We start from the raw sequence: 17464 nt of genomic DNA, 5'->3' as shown, positions 1-17464 counted from the left end.
GGGGTTTATTTTTGTGTGTGTGCTCTTTTATTTTTCTTTTATTTTTTTTTTTAAATGCCTGGTACCAACGACAAAAAGAAAAATCGGAAAAAAAATAACAAATTTGTTACTTCCATTATGGTGAATTTCCGTGTGTTTGAGTGAGAGAGGGCCCAGCCTGGGGGGTTCCGGGGACCCCAGGACTGGGGAGGGGACTGGCCTGCAGCTGTCCCCAGCCTGTGACCTGAGCATAGGCCACGCCTGCTGAGTAGTTGCTGCTCTTTGCCTTCCTACCCCACTGGCCTTTCGAGATTAAGAAAAAAAAATAAAAAGGCAAAAAAATAATAAAAATGAAAAAAAATCTATATATATCTATATATATAGAGAGAGAAACCAATGAATGTAAATGACAGACCTGGCCCAGCCATGGCCCCACCAAGCTGGGCTCGAGTGGGCGGAACCAAAGCGGGTGCCCTGGGGTGGTCACTCAGGAGGACCCCTCCCTCCAGCGGCCACCACCCTGTCACCCTATCTGAGCACAGCTGACCTTCCTCGGGTGCTCCCGTGGGTCCTCTGGGTGGGCGGCCGGGGGATGCTCCTGCTGAGGCAGCACAGGTGGGCATCAGGCGGGCTGTCAGGGACTCCTGGGTGTCCACAGTGAGAATCGGGATTGTAAAGGGGGACACAGGCTGAAAGGAAAAATAGAAAAAAACAAAAAAAGACAAAAACCGACAAAAAAATAAAAAAGCAAAATCCTATTTTTTGAGAAAGAAAGATATTTATATTTGCAGTTTTATTTTAAAAAGTTATTTAAGCTGAGGAAACAGCCTTCCCGGAGTTTGGGGTGGCTGGCACCGGACGGGTCAGGGGTCTTGGGGAGCTCCTCACCCCAGGAATGATTGTCTCAGTTCAGAACTAGCTCGCACTAAATATTGACTTATCTTGGTGGGGGGCACGGGGTTCAGGAGACAGAGGGCCAGGGGAGCCCCGCCCCAGGTCCAGAATGAGGTGCCTTGGATTTTTGGGGCCCAGGCCTGGTGTGTAGGGTCCGGAGCACAGAACCGACATTCCACTGACTGGATGTAAGAATCTTTATAAAATAAAGTGGGGGAGGCAGAACGAAAACAAATCAATTGATTTTAAAAAATGCACTTTTTGGGGGTGGGGGGACAAGATTTAAAAGTAATAAAAAAGCATACAAACAAAAGATTATGAAAAAAATCCGAAAAAATAGAACTCATTTTTCTTGTACATAAAAGAACAACCCAACCACTAAATGCAGCCTGTTACGACGTCTCCTTGCCTGGTCTCTGTGTTTTTTTTGGGGGGTGGGGGTGGGGGTAGGGGAGTGTCTGGGAGACACCCAGTATCTGCCCAGTTTCACATGCCCTGTGGGTGGGGCCTGACAGAGGGACCCAGGGGGACCCAGGGTGGGTGTTAGGTTTTTCCAGGCATAGGTGACCTCAAAATTCTGGGTGTTTTGGGCCCTGGGTCGCCTGTGCCTGGACAATGGTTAGCCCCCAAGTTGCTGTCCCAGCTGGTCTCCAGTGACCTTATCGGGCCTAGGGAGCCCCCGGAAACCTCAGCTGGCTGTGGACAACTTCCTGTCCCCAGGAGGAAGTGGGAACTGGGGCCCTGTCACTAGGGAAAGGGGATGGGGTAGGCATGGCGTCCTCCCACGGGCTGTATCCAGAGCAGTGGAACCATGGGTGGGTGGCCTGCACTTGGGTCCTGGGTGTCGGGAACCCACTAAGTCTGACCCATAAGTCCTGGACATATCTGCCCAGCTAGTGGCTGCCGCTTGCCTGGCGGGCTGTCTGCTGGACGGTTCAAGACCCTCCATTCCCAGATGGGAACCATGGGCACTCCTTGGGCTCTCCTGGCCAGTGTTCCCAGACCTGACCTGAGCGGGGCGGGTTCTGGGCCTAGAGGGTGCAGTGCTCACACATTCTCACATGTAGGACTGGCTCTAGCGTGCTGAGGTTTTCTGTATCGAGATCATACTATCTAAGGCTTGCTTGCGTGGTCCACCAGCCTCATCCACTTGAGCAGTCACAGCACATGGGTGGGTCTTCACCTCCCTGCACTCTGGGAGTGTGTGAGCCTTGCTCCTGTTCAGGCTCGAGTAATACTCCAGTGTGTGTTTCTACACGTCTAGAGACCCGCCCATATTTACCGAGGGGCCTCCTGGTGACATGATCTAACAAGCCCCCTCCAGCCTTTAGCTCAGGGGAGGGCAGGCAGGTTACAAAGAAACAAAACAAAACCCACAGATGGCCAGGACTGGCTACTCTTGGTTCTTTTTTTTTTTTTTTTTTTTAATTTTATTTGCATTTTTAAAAAACAATTAAATTAGAATACAAATATTAGAAAAGAGTGCCGCGCGGCTGGCCAGGGCCTCCCGGCGAGTTCATGCGGTGACACCGCCAGGCCACCCGCTCGGGACCAGACCCGGTATTGCTTCCTGACAGAGTCGGGTGGGGAGGGCGACGGGCGGTGGAAGAGCGAGCCCCCCACCCCCCCCTCCCACCCCCGCGAGCAGGGAGGCAGCTGAGGAGCCTGAGCCCGCGGCAGGGCTGCCCATGGGGAAGTGAACCTGAATGAATTGGAGTTACCGAGGTAGCTGGCTAGAAAACGACACCCCCCCACGCCACGCGGGTCCGCGACACCACGTTATTGCACATTGTGGCTGCTGTCCCCGGCCCGCCGCCCCACCATGGCTTCTCAACTAAACACGCTCGCGGCCAGGCCAGCGCTCCAGGCTCGGCCTCAATGCAGGAAAAGCAGAACAGCCACGCACGGCCGTCGCCTGTCCAGTGTCCGAGATCCCTCCTGTGCCCCGCGGGGCCTGCTCCGGGAGGTGGCCCGTGGGCTGCCGGCCTGTGTTAAGTGTTGGTTTGCTCGTTTTTTCTCGTTTTGTACTTTTCTCATTTTTTGTCACTTTACTGTTTTTTTTTTTTTTTTTTTTAATCCCCCCAAGAGGAGAGTCCAGAGATACGGGAGCCAGGGAGGGGTGGGCAGGGGAGGCTGACGCGTCAGCAGGCGGGCACCAGACCCTTCTGGAATGGGCAGCGGCGCTTCGGCCGGGGGCCCTCATCGTCATCCTCGTCATCCTCGTCATCGTCATCGTCGTCCTCCGAGGAAGACGAGCTGTCCAGTGTGAGGTCCACCACATCGGTGCCAGGCTTCCCGTTCTCTGTGCCACCTGCCGCCCCTGACCCACTGCCTGCACCGCCCAGTGCGCTGCTCATGCTGCCTCCCACGCCGGGGGTGCTGGAGGCCTGTGGGAGCCCGTTGGCGTCGGAGGTGCCTGCGGGGACAGGGACAGTGCTCAGCTGCGGGCCAGGCTGGCTGGCACACTTCAGGGGCAGTGTGCGGGCACTCACCAAGTACCAGGATAGGTCCCTGCGGGCTGCAGCTCGGCTCCTTCTCTGCACGGATTGGGCGCCAGGAGCCTTCGGCCAGGAACTCAATCTCGTCCGCATCCTCACACTCACTCAGGATCTTCGACAGCAGCCTTGGGGGCAGCAGAGTGGACAGGGTTGGGCTTGGGCAAACTCCACTGCCCGAGCCGGGAGAGCTACACATGCTCTGGGGCCTGTGGTCCACTAACTTCCCACGGCCCAGGGCTATCAACCTGAGCCTTCCTCCAGACAGCCCCTCTACCCTGGGGTGGTGGCACAGGGCTCCACCAAGGGCAGAGAGGCACCTGCTGTGTCTGCCTCGAGCCCTGGGCTAGGGACGGCCTGGGTGGAAGAGCACAGCTGGGCAAGAACAGAAGGCAATTGAATGCAGCCGTGTGCGCAGTCCCAGGGTGGCACTCACTCCACCCAGTGCTAGAGCTCATCAGGGAAGCAAGTGGCCCATCCAGTCAGGACCCAGGCAAAGCCCAGCACCTGCTGAAGGAGTTGGGTTGGGAGCAGCCTCAGTTTACTTTCTGGGAGCATGGCAGGTTAAACGCTGACCTGGGACTCCCCAGGGTCTGCTGGGGGACACATTCAAGTCTCTTAGCCAAGCCCAAGGACAGGCAGAAAGCACCTAGGGTCCCAGGCAAGAGGTTCTGAGGGCCTCGGCTCGGCCGCCTGTGGTGGCTCTGGGGATACAGAGCTGCAGCTGGCGGCTGGCCGGAGCCTCAGGTACCACAGACAGCAGACACAGGTCTGGAGTGGAGAGCTGAGCCGTCCCAAGGGGAAGCACGACCCTCCCTTTCTGCTGTGGGGCAGAGTCCTGCAGGGCAGTCAGGACTGCAGGTGACCACTTGCAAAGACTGAGGTCACAAGATCACAGGCACAGGGGACTCCAGGCAGAGCGAAACTAAGATACAACAACCACCTCCACAACAAAGGCCCCAACAAGTCCTACAAGCCAGGCCACAGGCTCCACTGTCCCTCTGGAGTGTCCAGCGCACAGAGCCCGTCACTCACCCATCTATGATTAGCTGGTCGTAGGCGGCAGGCTTGTCACACACAGGGCACATCCACGTAGGCTTCTTCTCGTTCATCTGCAGGTAGAAGACTGCGTCGAAGCACTGCAGGTGTGCACAGGTCTCTGCGCGGCATGGGACCGACAGCCGCATCTTCACCAGCTGTCAGGGAAAGGACAGGGGCTGTGAGGACACCGTCCCACACGAGGCCGACTACCCACGTGGCTGGGGACAGATGGGGACTCACTGGGCAGATAAGGGACACTCGCACTCCAGTAGTGGCGATCTCACTGTCGGGGTCTAGGCGAAGCTTCTCCTTGACTGTGAGGTGACAGAGGGGACGAGGCGTCAGAGGGTGAGGTCTCTCCACAGCTGAAGGAGACTGTAGGACGCATGTAGGCCAGGCTGGCCTCCACATCTCCCTGAAGCCTGATCCTTCTGCCACCAGTTCCTGAGCACCAGCCCGCAAACCCTGCTCACTCCACACAGGAACCCCGTGGGCTCCCGAGACCTGCAGGGTATTTCTGCAAAGTCCCAGGCAGCACAACCTGCTCAGAGGCGGTAGAGATGCAGACACCACGCAGCCTGGAGGACTCAGCTGTGAGCAGCAAGGAGACCCTTTAACCCAGGCCATGCAGCTCCAGTGACAATGAGCACCTGTGAGTGCTGTCCCACCCTGGCCACCAAATAATGAAGTTGGTGGCCTTAGTCTGCAAAGCATGCCTTCAACTCTCCAGGTATAAGCAACCCCGGGGGCCTGGGCTGTGTCCCCCTGGTCAGGAGTCTTGGTCTCCACGATGCCATCACATCACAGGGACATGGTGGCCAGAGCCAAGCACGGTCAACCCCAGCTTGGAGGGGTGACAACAGGCCTGGATGCCTCCGAGGTGGCTTAGACCTGTCCTGCAGAGAAATGGCCACTGGCGACATTCAGGGCCACCGAGGCCCCATCAGCCAAGTGTGGGTGGGCGCTGTGGGCTGCTGCCACAGAAACTGTCTTTCACAACCACACTGTCTCATCTGAAAACCCTTGTCACAGCCGGGTGACAGTGGCCCTGCGCCTCAGGAGGCAGAGGCAGGTGGATCTCTGTGAGTTCGCATCCAGCCTGAGCTACAGTGCCAGTTCCTGGACAGCCAGGGCTCCACAGAGAAACCCTGTCTCCGCAAACCAAGCATCATCACAAGTGCCCTGGCCTGGATCTCCAGTGTCACCTTCCTCACAGACTGCCCAGCTGCCCATGCTCTCCAGCTTGTCTAAGTCAGGAGGCCTGAGCTCACAGACCAGACCCTGAAACCCCAACATCCAGATCCAGAACCCTGACCGCAGGTTGACACTGTGTCTTTGCCCCCAGTCCCTCAGCCACCCTTGCACACATCATGGGTGCTGCACACCCTGGAACAGAGCAGGTCCCACCGGGCACAGCCAGGCCCTGGGGCCCCAGCTGCTCACCCAGCGCCTTGCAGAGTTCTGGATGCTTCACACCGATCGTCTTCAACCTCTGCAGCAGGTCTGAGGAGGTCAGCTGCCGCACCAGGTACAAGGCTACGGAGTAGCTCTGTGGACAGAGCGGCTGCAGCATCAGGGTGCTGAACTCAGGGTGGATGGGGTCAATGTGGGATGGACAGGGTGCACATGGGAAAGTGGGGCGCCGGGCACAAGGCTCACCTTGCCGTAGTTGCCCCAGGTGACAGTGATGCGGTTGGTGGCCGAGGACAGGTACATGAGGTGGGTGAGATTGATGGGTCGACAGGGCCTCTTGGGTTCCACACCAGGCTTGTTGGAGGGGTAGTAGCCCTGCGAACAGAGATGTGCTCAACCCCCCAGGTCCCATCCCTACCCTGTGTCCATGTCACCGCCCCCAGGCTGCTGTCGCTCGCTCACCGGCACTGAGCAGTAGCTGTGGTTAACCTTGACAGCAATGTTTGGTGGGTACTGATCCTCCTGTGGACAGCTGGTGTCAGAGTAACAGATCCTAGGGAGACAGGAGGACACAGGGGGCTGTGAAAACAAGCAGCAGAGGTCCCAACAAAGACAACAGATGGTAGAGGTACAGGGGTGGACAGGCCGGGGCTGTGTGCAGAGTGATGGCCACAGGAGAGGCAGGGGCCAGGACACTGCTCACGTACCTCAGCACCACCTGCACGGCTTTTACTCCAGGCTGCAGCTCTCTGTGGGCAGGGCAAAGACAGGAGTCAGTGGGCAGCACAGACCACCCTGGAGCCCTCCCCATCATCACCAGGTGAGTAATAGGCAACAGGACAGTAGCGTTCCTGGCCCATGCCAGGAAGAATCTGTGTCCATCGTAGGCGTGAGGAAGGAGGTGGGCAGAGGACCTGGCCATACCTCAGCCTGACCTCTGTTCTGCCAAATGGCGTAGGGACAGTCACAACCGTAAACACAGCTCGGCTGTGCTGTCCTAGCCACACCCTCAGAAAGTTCATCCATACCCATCTTTCCCAGGGAACCCTGGTGACATCTGGATGAACGTAGCTGGGCTCTCCTGGCATGGAGTGATGGGTGCTTGTGAGCCTGCGGGGCCCACATGGCCCAGTACAGTAGGGCACACAACAAGGGAGCTGCTCGCGGTGGACGCACCTGGAGTTGCGGATCATCTCCACCTGCCGCGGCGTCAGCGCGAAGATGCACGGGCTCTCCTGCAGCTTCTCTGCACTCTGTGGGACTAAATGCATATGGGTCAGGCCGCCTGTCCACAGCTCCCCAGCCACAGGGCAAGAGGCCAACCCTCTCTGCCTGGGACTCAGGGGACACACTCTGGCCCCTCCCACTCTGGGTCCCTTTAGAAGAGGGGGCCCCAAAGGCAGAAGGGTAGCCACTTATATCCTGAGGCCACCGTGGCTCCAGGAGAGACTGCTGGAGTGTGCCCCAATTCCTACCCCAGCAGAGGGCTCTGACCATATGGACATGTGACTCAGCAGGAGGAGGTAGTTCAGAGCCAGCCACCCTACTAAGCAGTAGGCTGGAGCAGAAGCTTGGGTTCAGGGGCAGTTAGCTGTAGGGAGCAGGCCCCAGGTTCCACCCAACACTGTGAGACCAACTAGCGCCCCACCAGGTGGCATTCCCTGTCTAGCCACAGGCACTGCTAGCAGGTGAGGCCCCCAGGAGCCAAGTTCCTGTGACACCATGTTTAAAAGGAGCGCTGACACTGGGTTGGACTGGCCGGAACCGTTTCAGAGGCTGTGGGACCAGTGAGTGTAGGCAGGTTCAGGGCTCAAGTGAGGGAAGTCACACCTGCCCCGCCCAGGATCGTGGAGAGAGCCCATGGGTGCTTGGGTGGTGGACTGAGCATACCTATAGGTCCTGAAGGACGAGCTGGAACAATCGCCCTAAGGGAGGCTGGGTAGCTTCTGTGGCATAGGGGCGGGCATCAAGCAGGACCCAGGCTGCCGGGTGAGTCCCAAATCCTAGCAGTCAGCTGAGGCATGACCCACCCTATGCTGTTCCCCAAGCCAGGACCTCTGCCACGGCCATTGGTCCCCTCGTCCATCAGCCAGGCCCTATATAGCAGTAGCCCCGCCAGGTCTGAGACACTGAGGGCAGGGTCTTCTCAGCAGTACCAGCTGGGAACTCATCCTTGGTGGCCTTACAAACCAGGTGCACCCTTGCTTGCCTTAAGGCCTGTGTACCTCCTTGTCCCGTCCCACCCCAGTTTCTCCCAAGAGAGGGTCTCACTTTATGACCTGGCTGGCCTTGAACCTGCCATCCTCCCAAGAACCTGAGTAAACTCCAGGACTTGTTGGGAGGAGCTCAAGGCCAACCTGGGCTACACACGAAGGCAGGCAGGCAGGCACGCACACAGCAGCCTTGCTCTATCTGCCCCCCCATCAACTACTTTCCCTTTCTCTCTGGCCCACTGCAGCATGGGCACAGGTGGAGGTCCACCAGACACGACACACCACACATGGACGGCCCAAGCACAAATGCTAAGGAACCCACAGCCGCTACCCCCACCATGCCTGAGGTGGGCGAACACCAAGGGATCATGAAGGGTCAACAGGGACAGGTGGGGACCAGGACAAGGCACTCAGGGTCATGAAACACAACGCCCAGGCCATTCAGGGTCACATGGCCCCTCTTAGCCTTGTGCACTCCAGGACTGGAGGGTGGACAGGCACTGGGGACCCAGTGGAGACCCAAGGCGACCTAGAACCTTTGGCCACCTCTCAGCACCACGAGAAAGCAACACCGTGTTCACTGGCTCAGGCTTGATGTTTAACTCGGGCAGCCCTAACAGAGCAGCACTGCAGGCTTGAGTGTCCCCCAGCTGTACCCCAACCTGCACGCAGAGTTGGGGCAGCATGGAGACTAGCTCTGCGGACAGGGTACCAGTCAGCTCCACTGTGCTGCTGACCTGCTTCAAATCAGTGACCCAAATTGGGTATCAGAGAGCAAGGGTCACGCCAGGTACAATGGCACATACCTGTCAGCCCAGGCTAGGGAGGTAGAAGCAGATGGATCAGAGGTTCAAGGCCACCTTGGGCTACCTGAGACCCTGCCTCAAAACACAACACACACACACAAAATCATGCAAAAGATGAAGACAGACAAAGGCGTGTTGGAAGGGCGCCACAGTGGAGGAGATGTCATAAAGACAGGGCAGGGCAGGGCATTCCAGGCAGTGGTGGCGCAAACCTTTAATCCCAGGAGGCAGAGGCAGGCGGGTCTCTGTGAGTTCGAGGCCAGCCTGGTCTTTAAGAACTAGCTCTAGGACAGGCTCCAAAGCTATAGAGAAACCTTGTCTCTAAAATACCAAAAGGACAGGGCAGGCAGTGGGGTGTGACCAGAGACAGCAACCAAAGGCTTGGGGGGTGACGAGCCATAGTCCTGCAAAGACCTTGGGGCAGACGGAACCTGACAGGCCTTCCCAGTCAGCAAGTGCTATCGGGTGGCTCTGATCCTAGCAGTGCAAGGGCTCAGGCTAGCCAGTGGTTCTCAACCTGTGGAGTGTGACCTCTCTGGGGGGTTATTTGACCCTTTCACAGGGGTCACAAAAAAACCCCACTGGAAACCACCGATCTACATTACAATTTATAACAGTAGCAAAATTACACTTATGAAGTAGTAACAAAGTAACTTCACGGTTGGGGTCACACAACATGAGAAATTGTGTTAAAGGTCACAGCACGAGGAGGGTTGAGAACCACGGACCTAGAGCATCACAGGCTCCAGGCCAGTCTGGGCTACACTATTAGCCCTGTCTCAAAAACCGCATCAACAAACCAAGAAAGACAGCATGGTAGCCAGGGAGCATGGACCCATGTGGCAGCAAGGGGAAGGAGTAGGGACTGAAGAGGCTGACATCCCAGACACCTGAGGGTCACAGGTCACCGGCCCTGGCCACTTCCTCAGGTCCAGGCACTATCTCTACACTTCTGACAACAGATGCCCAGGACACCCTCCAGCCGCACAGCCCTGGGGTGGGGGACAGGAGACACAATCCTCCCCATTCAGTCCTGTGCTGTCCTCACTTCTGCTGCCCTGGGCCTGCCTGGCCAGGGAGTGGAGAAACAGCAGACAAGGGTGCAGGGCGTAGCCTGGGGGGCAGGAGCTCAGGTTGCTGTGTACACGTATGAGCCCCTTGCCCTCTCTGGTCAGCAGCCCTCTTTAAACGGGATGTTAGTGCACCCTGGTCTGCAGCTGGCCTGTGGCCCTCCTCCCTCCCACTCTGCCTGCTCAGGTGATTTATGGGCTCTGTCTGCCGATACAGGATGAGCAGGCAGCTTTTCCGGGGAATCCTAAAGGAGCATGGGACTCATTCTGGCCTGGGCAAGGGGCTGACCACCGTGAACTGGCTTGTGCTTGGAGGGTCCAGGTCAGGGCGGGGCAAGCGTGTGAAATAACGGGGTTTAGAGCTTGAGGGATCATGGTCTTAGGCCTAGGATCAGAGCTCCTGATCCAGCAGCCCCTCAGGGTGTGGGACCCAGGGAAGGGGGTACCCTGGTGGGGAGGCAGGTGAGGCGGGCTAAGTCCTCTTTGTTTAAGCTGCTGGGGTAGACAGGGGAGCATGCTCTCCCGGAGATCAGGTGACCAGGGTCCCTGGGGGCTCAGGGCACAGCATTGCATTGTGGGGCAGAGTGACTGCTGGCTTGCTCTGCAGGAAGGAAGCCCTCCATACAGGCTGGCAGGCAGGGGGACCAATTCCCTGGCACTTGGGTCATCCTCAAGATGATATCCAGCAGCTTGGCCCCTAGCTGCCAAGGGCTATGGAGACCTTGGAGAAGGCAGGATTGCAGTACTTGAAGCATGGCAAGAAGGTGGCAAGGCCAGAAGGCTCTGCCATAAGCCAGCTTCAGTGCCATGGAGGGTGGAGTCTCAGGCTAGGGGTGGAGCCTCGAGCCAGGGGGTGGGGCCTCAGGTCACAGAAGCAGCCCTCAGACAGGCCAAATGCAATCCTTCCTCAAGTGCTTGCAACAGTCCCAATTAAACAGAGCTCCCCACCAAGTCCCAGGGACAAGGGGAACAGCCTTGCTACAGCAGGAAGGGACAACTCAGTGGGACGAAAAAATCCTGAGAACAGGCCACAGGTATGTGGGGGTGAGAGAAGCAACTTCTCATCTCAGAGTCTGCCAAGTGCTGGGACCAACCTCTGGGCTCTAGGCAGGAGAGACGATGGGGGACGGGAATGTCTCTAGTGTCTCTACCTGAGAAAGTTCTAGGTCCTAGATGTGGGCCTCCCAGGTGCACAACGCAGGGCAGGCTTCACTCTATGCAGCAGCGGCGTGGGAGGCCATGTGTGCCCCCACAGACAGGAGTCTGATGGTCTAGGCCACCCGACACTTAACCTGACAGCTCGACACTTAACCTGACAGCTTGGAGCACAGCTAGCTCCATTTACATCTGCTTTTCTTATGATTGGGTCTCATACTGATTGAGGGTGACCTTGAACTGCTGATCCTTCTGCATCTCCCTCCCAAGTGCTGTGATAACTTGAGTTTGCCACCATGCCCAGCTTTTTTTTTCTTTCTTTTTTAAAAATCGGAATGTATTTGCCAAAGCTAACCTCAGACTCATGGCACCCCCCTTGTCGGGCTGGGATGAAAGGTACCCGCTGCCGTGCCTCGGTGCTGGTCAGCAGGCTAGTGAATGCTCTGCTCACTACGGTACCTATGTCCTCAGTCATCGCTGTTTTGCTGTTTTTAAAAAAGTTTCGCTCTGTAGCACAGAACTCACAATGCTACTGCCTCAGCCCCTAAATGCTGATATGACCAGTGTGACCTGCCATGCCTTCCTATGGCACATGTGGGGATCCCCCAGCCGATACCCACCACTCACCCAGCTCGGTGGGCTTCAGCAACTCGTCCAGCATGTTAAAGAAGGGCAGCTTCACCAGGCGCACTTCAGGCTTAAGGGCCTTGGTGGGCAGGCGTCCCAGTCCATTCAAGTACTTCCCGTACAACACGGGGTAGTCCACGGTGGGCCCTGACAGGGGAGTCCTGGGCATGGAGTGCAGAGCCAGGGGGTCCAGGGGCCGTGGCGCCTGTGGGCTGGGATCCATGTTCTTCTTGGCGTAGCGTGTCTCATACAGCTCTTTGATCTTCTTGAAGAGCTCGGGGCTACAGTCGAACTGTACCAGCTGCAAGGCCCTGGTCACCAGCTCATGCTTCAACCCACTCTTGCTGCGGCCCACAAAGCCCAGAAGCATCTGTAGGTCCGACACTCGGAAGCTCATCACCATGTTCTGTGGAAGGGTGACCACAGTGGCTCTCAGCGGTTGCCCTCTAACACACCTGGGCGCCAGCCACCAGAAGCCCTCCCTGTCCCTCACAGCCTCCTCTTCTGGTAGGAGGTGTACAGGAAACAGAAGGACTGCCTGCCCTGGCTATGGCAGGGCATGGCTGTGTCCTCAGCCACCTTCCTAAGACAACACTCCTGGGAAGAGGTATCAGGACTGAACCCTGGGGAGGCCTCTTAAACCACTTCCCATGTGTTCTGACCCAGACTAGGTGGGATTTGCTAGTCTCGTGCAAGGCCCCCAGGGCACTGTGGACTGGACTTGGTCTTACAGTTAGGTGTCCTGGACCCTGTACCTGGTTCCCACCCAACCATGCCTGTTCCTTGGGCCTCACTCAGGGTGCCCAGGAGCAGGATAGGCCTACATGAGAACAGCTGGTGCCTGAAACCAAGCAGGTGCACAGGTCAGTGACCAAGCTGATGACACAGTATTAGATGAAAGATAGGCCCAGGGAAAGATGTATGGGGTCCCTCGGGTGGGGCCTGCATTCACAACAGCTGACATGAGGGCATGGCAGGCCCCCCAGGTGGAAGGACCAAGCCTCCCTGAGAGACAGCCCAGCCAGGCCCTGGGCCTCCTGTGTTAAGTTCTGCTGCTGGATTGAATTCAATGAAAATTGGAGATAGAAAGGGACTTCCATGGGACTGGCTGATGGTCCAAGTGGCCGGAGGGGACACAGGCAGCTGACTCAGGCCATGAGCCCCAAAGAAGCCTGCAAGACACAGAAAGCACACCTGACCAGCCCAGAGCTCCTAGTCCCAGGAATCCATCACATTTGGTACCCACCTGATCACTAGGGGCACATGGCTCTTGGGAGCAAGAGCAGTGTCCCAGGAGGCCCCCAGCGCAGTGGGACTTGGGTTGCCAACTACGACAGCATGATGTGAGGCCTCTTGATACAATGGGCTGGGATGGAGTTTGGGTGGCTACCAGGCTTTAGACCTCTTGCTGGGGAGCACTGACTCTCCAGGGACTCCAGGGTATGTGGCCCTTGGGCACCCTCAAAGTAGCCTTGACTTCCTACCTCATGCAGGGCCACGCAGCACACACAGCATGTAGTTAGCACGTTTGTACTAGAACAAGCCCAAACCCTGAAGACTGAGGAGGGGGTGCCAGAGCAGGGGGTTCTGTAGATCCGGCGGACATCCAGGAGTCCTGTCACCCACGACGGATGGCAGACATCCCAGCACCCAGATCGTTGCCATATGGTCTGGGTCGGGTTTCTCAGCAGCTGCTATGTCCCAGCAGCCTGCTAGGGACAGCATGGCACTAGGACAGGACACAGCAAGATGTCTCCATCCGTCGCCCAGAGTGCACTTCCCGCCTGGGAACTGGCTACCAGGACTGGGTTTATAAACAGTGTCAGCTCCATGGCGTCTAAAGCTTTCCACTTGGGGCCCAATGAGAGGCAACAGTCACTAGACCAGGCTCTTCAGAAAGCCAAAGACCCCGGACATGGGGGCAAAGGATGAAGGCAGCCTACAAGCCTGCCACGGGGACTTCTGAATGGTCCAGTCATCCTCAAATGCCACCATCGCCTCCGATAAGCCCCAGTGGACCGCAAAGGACAGAATCTCCAGCCCACTGTGACAGATGGAGGAGTCTCCATTACACTCAATGTTCTCTGAGGGGTTGTGATGGGTCCCCCTGGACCATCACAGAGCTTCAAAAAAGGGGGTCATGTTCAACTGAGGTGGGGTTGGAAGTCCAGAGGGTCCAGTAGAGAGGGACCACACCCCTGCCACTGAGGAAGGAGGTGGGCAAAGAGGCTTGGCCTCCCCGGAATGCTCCAGAATGCTACGAAGGGGGCTTCAAGCAGTAAGACTGTGCCTGGGACCTTCACAGTTCATATGTTCCCATCTTGAGTATCCCAAAACTCTGACTATGTACATGGTGTACATTTTGGGTGAATGAACGGGGGGGGGGGGGGATACATTTTTCTAATTGGAATCTCTAGAATATGCCAAAAGATCCAAGTGGGAGAGGGAAGAGCCATGTAACAAGAGAACCAGGAAAAAAGGGGTACAAGTTGTGACTTTATGGGTGGGAAGATGCCTGAGGGAGGCTGAGGTCCAGCAGGAACTCAGGAGGGACGAGTGTGCTGGGAGACAGGACAGCACTGGAAGGGTGGCTATGCTCAGCCACGACTCAGGGAGGTTTAATTGGGACTCACCCGGTGGAGGGACAGAGCCCTGGCACCTCAAAGCAGAAATGGGGGAACAGGCCTAAGCAGTCCTCCCTTAGACTCAGTTCATGGATCAATCTGGGGAGCAACACAGGAAAAAAGGGGGTGGTGGGTCGGATGGGCTCTGTCAGGAAGCCTGAGAAACCCCGTAAGATGATTCGCCAGGATGTCGAGATTAAAGGTGGAGTACAGTGTGAGGATTACTGGAGAATGTGGTACCCCATTGCTGACTGGACCCCGAAGGCAACCGGGGGGGCTGGGGACCTTCCCAGGAGGACAGGGGACAGCCAGTGTGTAAGGGACGGAAGGGCGGTTCTTGGCGACTCAGAGACTCTAAAATGAACCCGGGAACTCATAGCTGGACTGAGTCTAGAGTCTTATTCAGTAGGGGGAGGTGCCAATGGGGACCCCGAGAATCAGAGGACTTGCGGCACTCCCTGCAGACCTTCCCCATACTGTCCCGTAGGTGAGGAGAGATGCAGGGACCCGGACCTGAGTCCTCCTCGTTGCCTTGGAGACGGGATGGAGAAGTCACTCTCTGCATTCCTTAGGCTTGGGAGACCACACGGGGACCCCCCCAGGTCTGTCCCAGTGGGGCTGTCCCAAAGCAAGGGAGAGTGCCTGCACCGGGGAAGCCGTGTCCCTACACTGTAGGGACTTCCAGCTCCGATCGGAAAAGGAGTGACAGGAGTCGACGGCGACACTCCGAAGACGGTGCTGGCGACCCCGCCCCCGGTCTCCCCGCCCCCCCGCCCGCAGCCTCAGCCCGCGTCCCGGTCGCGCCCCGGCCGACCCGCACTCCCACACCTCTCAGCCCGCCCTCTCGGCCGGCTGCGAGGCACCGTCCGCACCGCGCCACCCGCCGGCCCCAGCCCGCGCCGCCGCCGCTCACTCACTTTGGCCTCCACCAGCTCCGCCGCCATCTTGGCCACTAGCGTCCCCCGCGCCGGGAGGCCCCAGCCGTCGCGTCACGTGACGGCCCTCGACCGGAGGGCGGGGCTTGAGCAAGAGCCAATAAAAGCGGTCGCTGGCTCCTCCTCCCCGGCCCCCCGCCGACAGCCGGGAGCTACGTGCTGCGCAAGCGCGCCCGAGCGCCACCGCCCGAGGATCTGACCAATCACTCCCCACCCGCCCCTGTGCTTATTTTTTTAAAGGCGCTGGCTTTGGTCACGCCCACTAGGGGGTGGGGTCTAACTCCTTAAAGGCGAAGTTAGCCCTTCCTCTGCCTCATTTTCCTTGCGCTCGCGCGGTGCAATCGGCCTTTTCTCTGGCATCGGTTAAAAAATTACAAATACTTATTCATTTGGTGTGTTCATGAGTGGAAGTCAGAGCAGTTCAGGAAAGTAGGTTCTTTCCTTCCACCACGTAGGTCTCAGGTAGAGATCTTGAGGCTTGGAGGCAAACGCCTTCCTGCTTCGTGCCCTCTCGCTGGCCCCACCTTTTCTTAAGTGTTCACACTCGGGGGGGCCCCCTGCCTCGTTTTAAATTGGACTCCTGGGGCTACTAAACTAGTCTTTTTGAGTCAAGGTCACCGTGTACCCCGACCCCGCCTTTCCTGGAATTTGTTGTGTAGACCAGGCTAGCCTCAAACTGAGATATCCACTCGCCCCCCCCCACCACCACCTCCATAGTGTTGGGATTAAAAATTGCACCACCACGCCCCAATAGTCTTGCTTCTGAAGGGCGTAGAAGCCCTCACAAACCGGGCGGTGGTGGTGCACGCCTTTAATCCGACCTCTCTCGGAGGCAGAGGCAGGCGGATCTCCATGAGTTCGAGGCAAGCCTGATTTACAGCGTGAGTTCCAGGACTGGCTCCATAGTTGAGAAACCCTGTCTCGAAAAACAAAAACAAAACAAAAACAAACAAACAAAAAAAGCAGGAGCCGGGCGGTGGTGGTGCACGCCTTTAATCCGACCTCTCTCGGAGGCAGAGGCAGGCGGATCTCTGTGAGTTCGAGGCCAGCCTGGTCTACAAGAGCTAGTTCCAGGCCAGGCTCTTTAAAAAAAAAAAAAAAAAAAGCTGCAGAGAAACCCTGTCTCGAAAAACCAAAAAAAAAAAAAAAAAAAAAAAAAAAAAAAAGCAGGGCGGTGGGCGGTGGTGGTGCACGCCTTTAATCCCAGCACCGAGGAGACGGAGGCAGGCAAATCTCTGGGAGAACGCAGCCTGGTCTACAGAGCTAGTTCCAGGACAGTTAGGGCTGTGACACATTAGAGACCCTGTCTCGAAAAACCAAAACCCTAAAAGGCTCCTCCAGTTGCCTCCTATTTTTGTTGGCTCGAGGCCATGCGGTCTCTTTTCTTTAGAGAGCATATGTTCGGGGGGGGGGGGGAGACGCACGTATGTTTGTGGGCGTCAAAAGGCAACATTTACGAGACGGTTTTTCATCTTCCACCGTATGGGTTCAGCTGCTAGAACTCAGTCAGGTGTGGAGACAAGTGCGCGGGGGGTGTGGGTGCGCGCCTTCCACGCCTCCCACGTGGATGTCGGCGGACATTATGCTGGAAATACTTCCTTTAATCATGGGTCCCGAGGATCGAACTCCTGGTAGTCAGGCTTGAGAGTAAGCACCCCTTCCGGGGTGAGCCACTTCTCAGGTCCCTTCTTGGCCTCCCAATACACAGAAGTCCCGCCCCCTCCCGGTTCTCCTTACAGGCGCTTCGGCCACGCCCACTCCAGCTCCGCCCCGCCCCGCGCCGTTTCACCGGGAGCGAGGCTCGCTCGCCCCGAGGGCGCTCCTTAAAGGCGCGCGTTCTTCCCTTCACGGTGCGTTGTGTGGCTCTCGCTTGTGCTGGTTTTTTGGAGGGAGGAAGAGTTGGGGTGAACAGGACGCGGCCGGGCAGGTGTCGCTGTTCCCGCGAGCGGCTGCTGGCAGGTGCAGGGCTTGCTTGGCCTGTGGTACCGGCGTGGTGTGCTCAGCCGGTCCTGCACATCCGGGCTCCGCGTGCACATGGCTGGCCTCCTCGAAAGCACACAGACGCAGACCCCCAAAAGCTGCCGATATAACTGTTAGGGATTTCTTACGACGGACCTCTCCGCCCACGCAAAGAATTCCAATCAGACCAAATGAAACCAAAAGAAAGATGCCCATGTTTAATGCAATGCTCCCTGGTGGCCCCAGGAAAGCA

At 57.4% G+C, this 17464-nt stretch overlaps 1 protein-coding gene across 2 annotated transcripts; it reads right to left on the bottom strand.

The window, feature by feature from the left end:
• Window positions 1-2344: 2344 nt before the first annotated feature.
• On the bottom strand, window positions 2345-16938 carry Pias4 (protein inhibitor of activated STAT 4). Of its 2 annotated transcripts, none has more exons than XM_038344735.1 (11): window positions 16710-16938; window positions 11694-12099; window positions 6999-7083; window positions 6530-6571; window positions 6285-6375; window positions 6069-6197; window positions 5853-5958; window positions 4650-4723; window positions 4404-4564; window positions 3366-3496; window positions 2345-3289 (listed from the first exon to the last, which is right to left on the bottom strand). In XM_038344735.1, exons 1-11 carry the CDS (start codon window positions 16722-16724, stop codon window positions 3015-3017), a joined length of 1515 nt encoding a protein of 504 aa, XP_038200663.1. In that variant the 5' UTR covers window positions 16725-16938; the 3' UTR covers window positions 2345-3014. The 2 variants fall into 2 exon arrangements, with proteins under 2 accessions (XP_038200663.1, XP_038200657.1); XM_038344729.1 differs by lacking the exon at window positions 16710-16938 and adding an exon at window positions 15235-15339.
• Window positions 16939-17464: the final 526 nt, after the last annotated feature.

This window comes from Arvicola amphibius, chromosome 1 (genome assembly GCF_903992535.2).
Source record: "Arvicola amphibius chromosome 1, mArvAmp1.2, whole genome shotgun sequence".
Taxonomy (NCBI): Eukaryota; Metazoa; Chordata; class Mammalia; order Rodentia; family Cricetidae; genus Arvicola; species Arvicola amphibius.
Note: the sequence above shows the minus strand (reverse complement) of the source record. Positions and strands in the feature narration are given on the sequence as shown.

Excerpts from the sequence above, each read along its gene's own strand:
- Pias4 (XM_038344729.1), bottom strand. The coding sequence starts at position 15,261 with ATGGCGGCGGAGCTGGTGGAGGCCAAA. Across the intron at positions 4,724-5,852 it reads AGAACTCTGCAAGGCGCTGG|TCAAGGAGAAGCTTCGCCTA; the intron begins GTGAGCAGCTGG and ends GTCACCTCACAG. Across the intron at positions 3,290-3,365 it reads GGGACCTATCCTGGTACTTG|GCACCTCCGACGCCAACGGG; the intron begins GTGAGTGCCCGC and ends CTGTCCCCGCAG.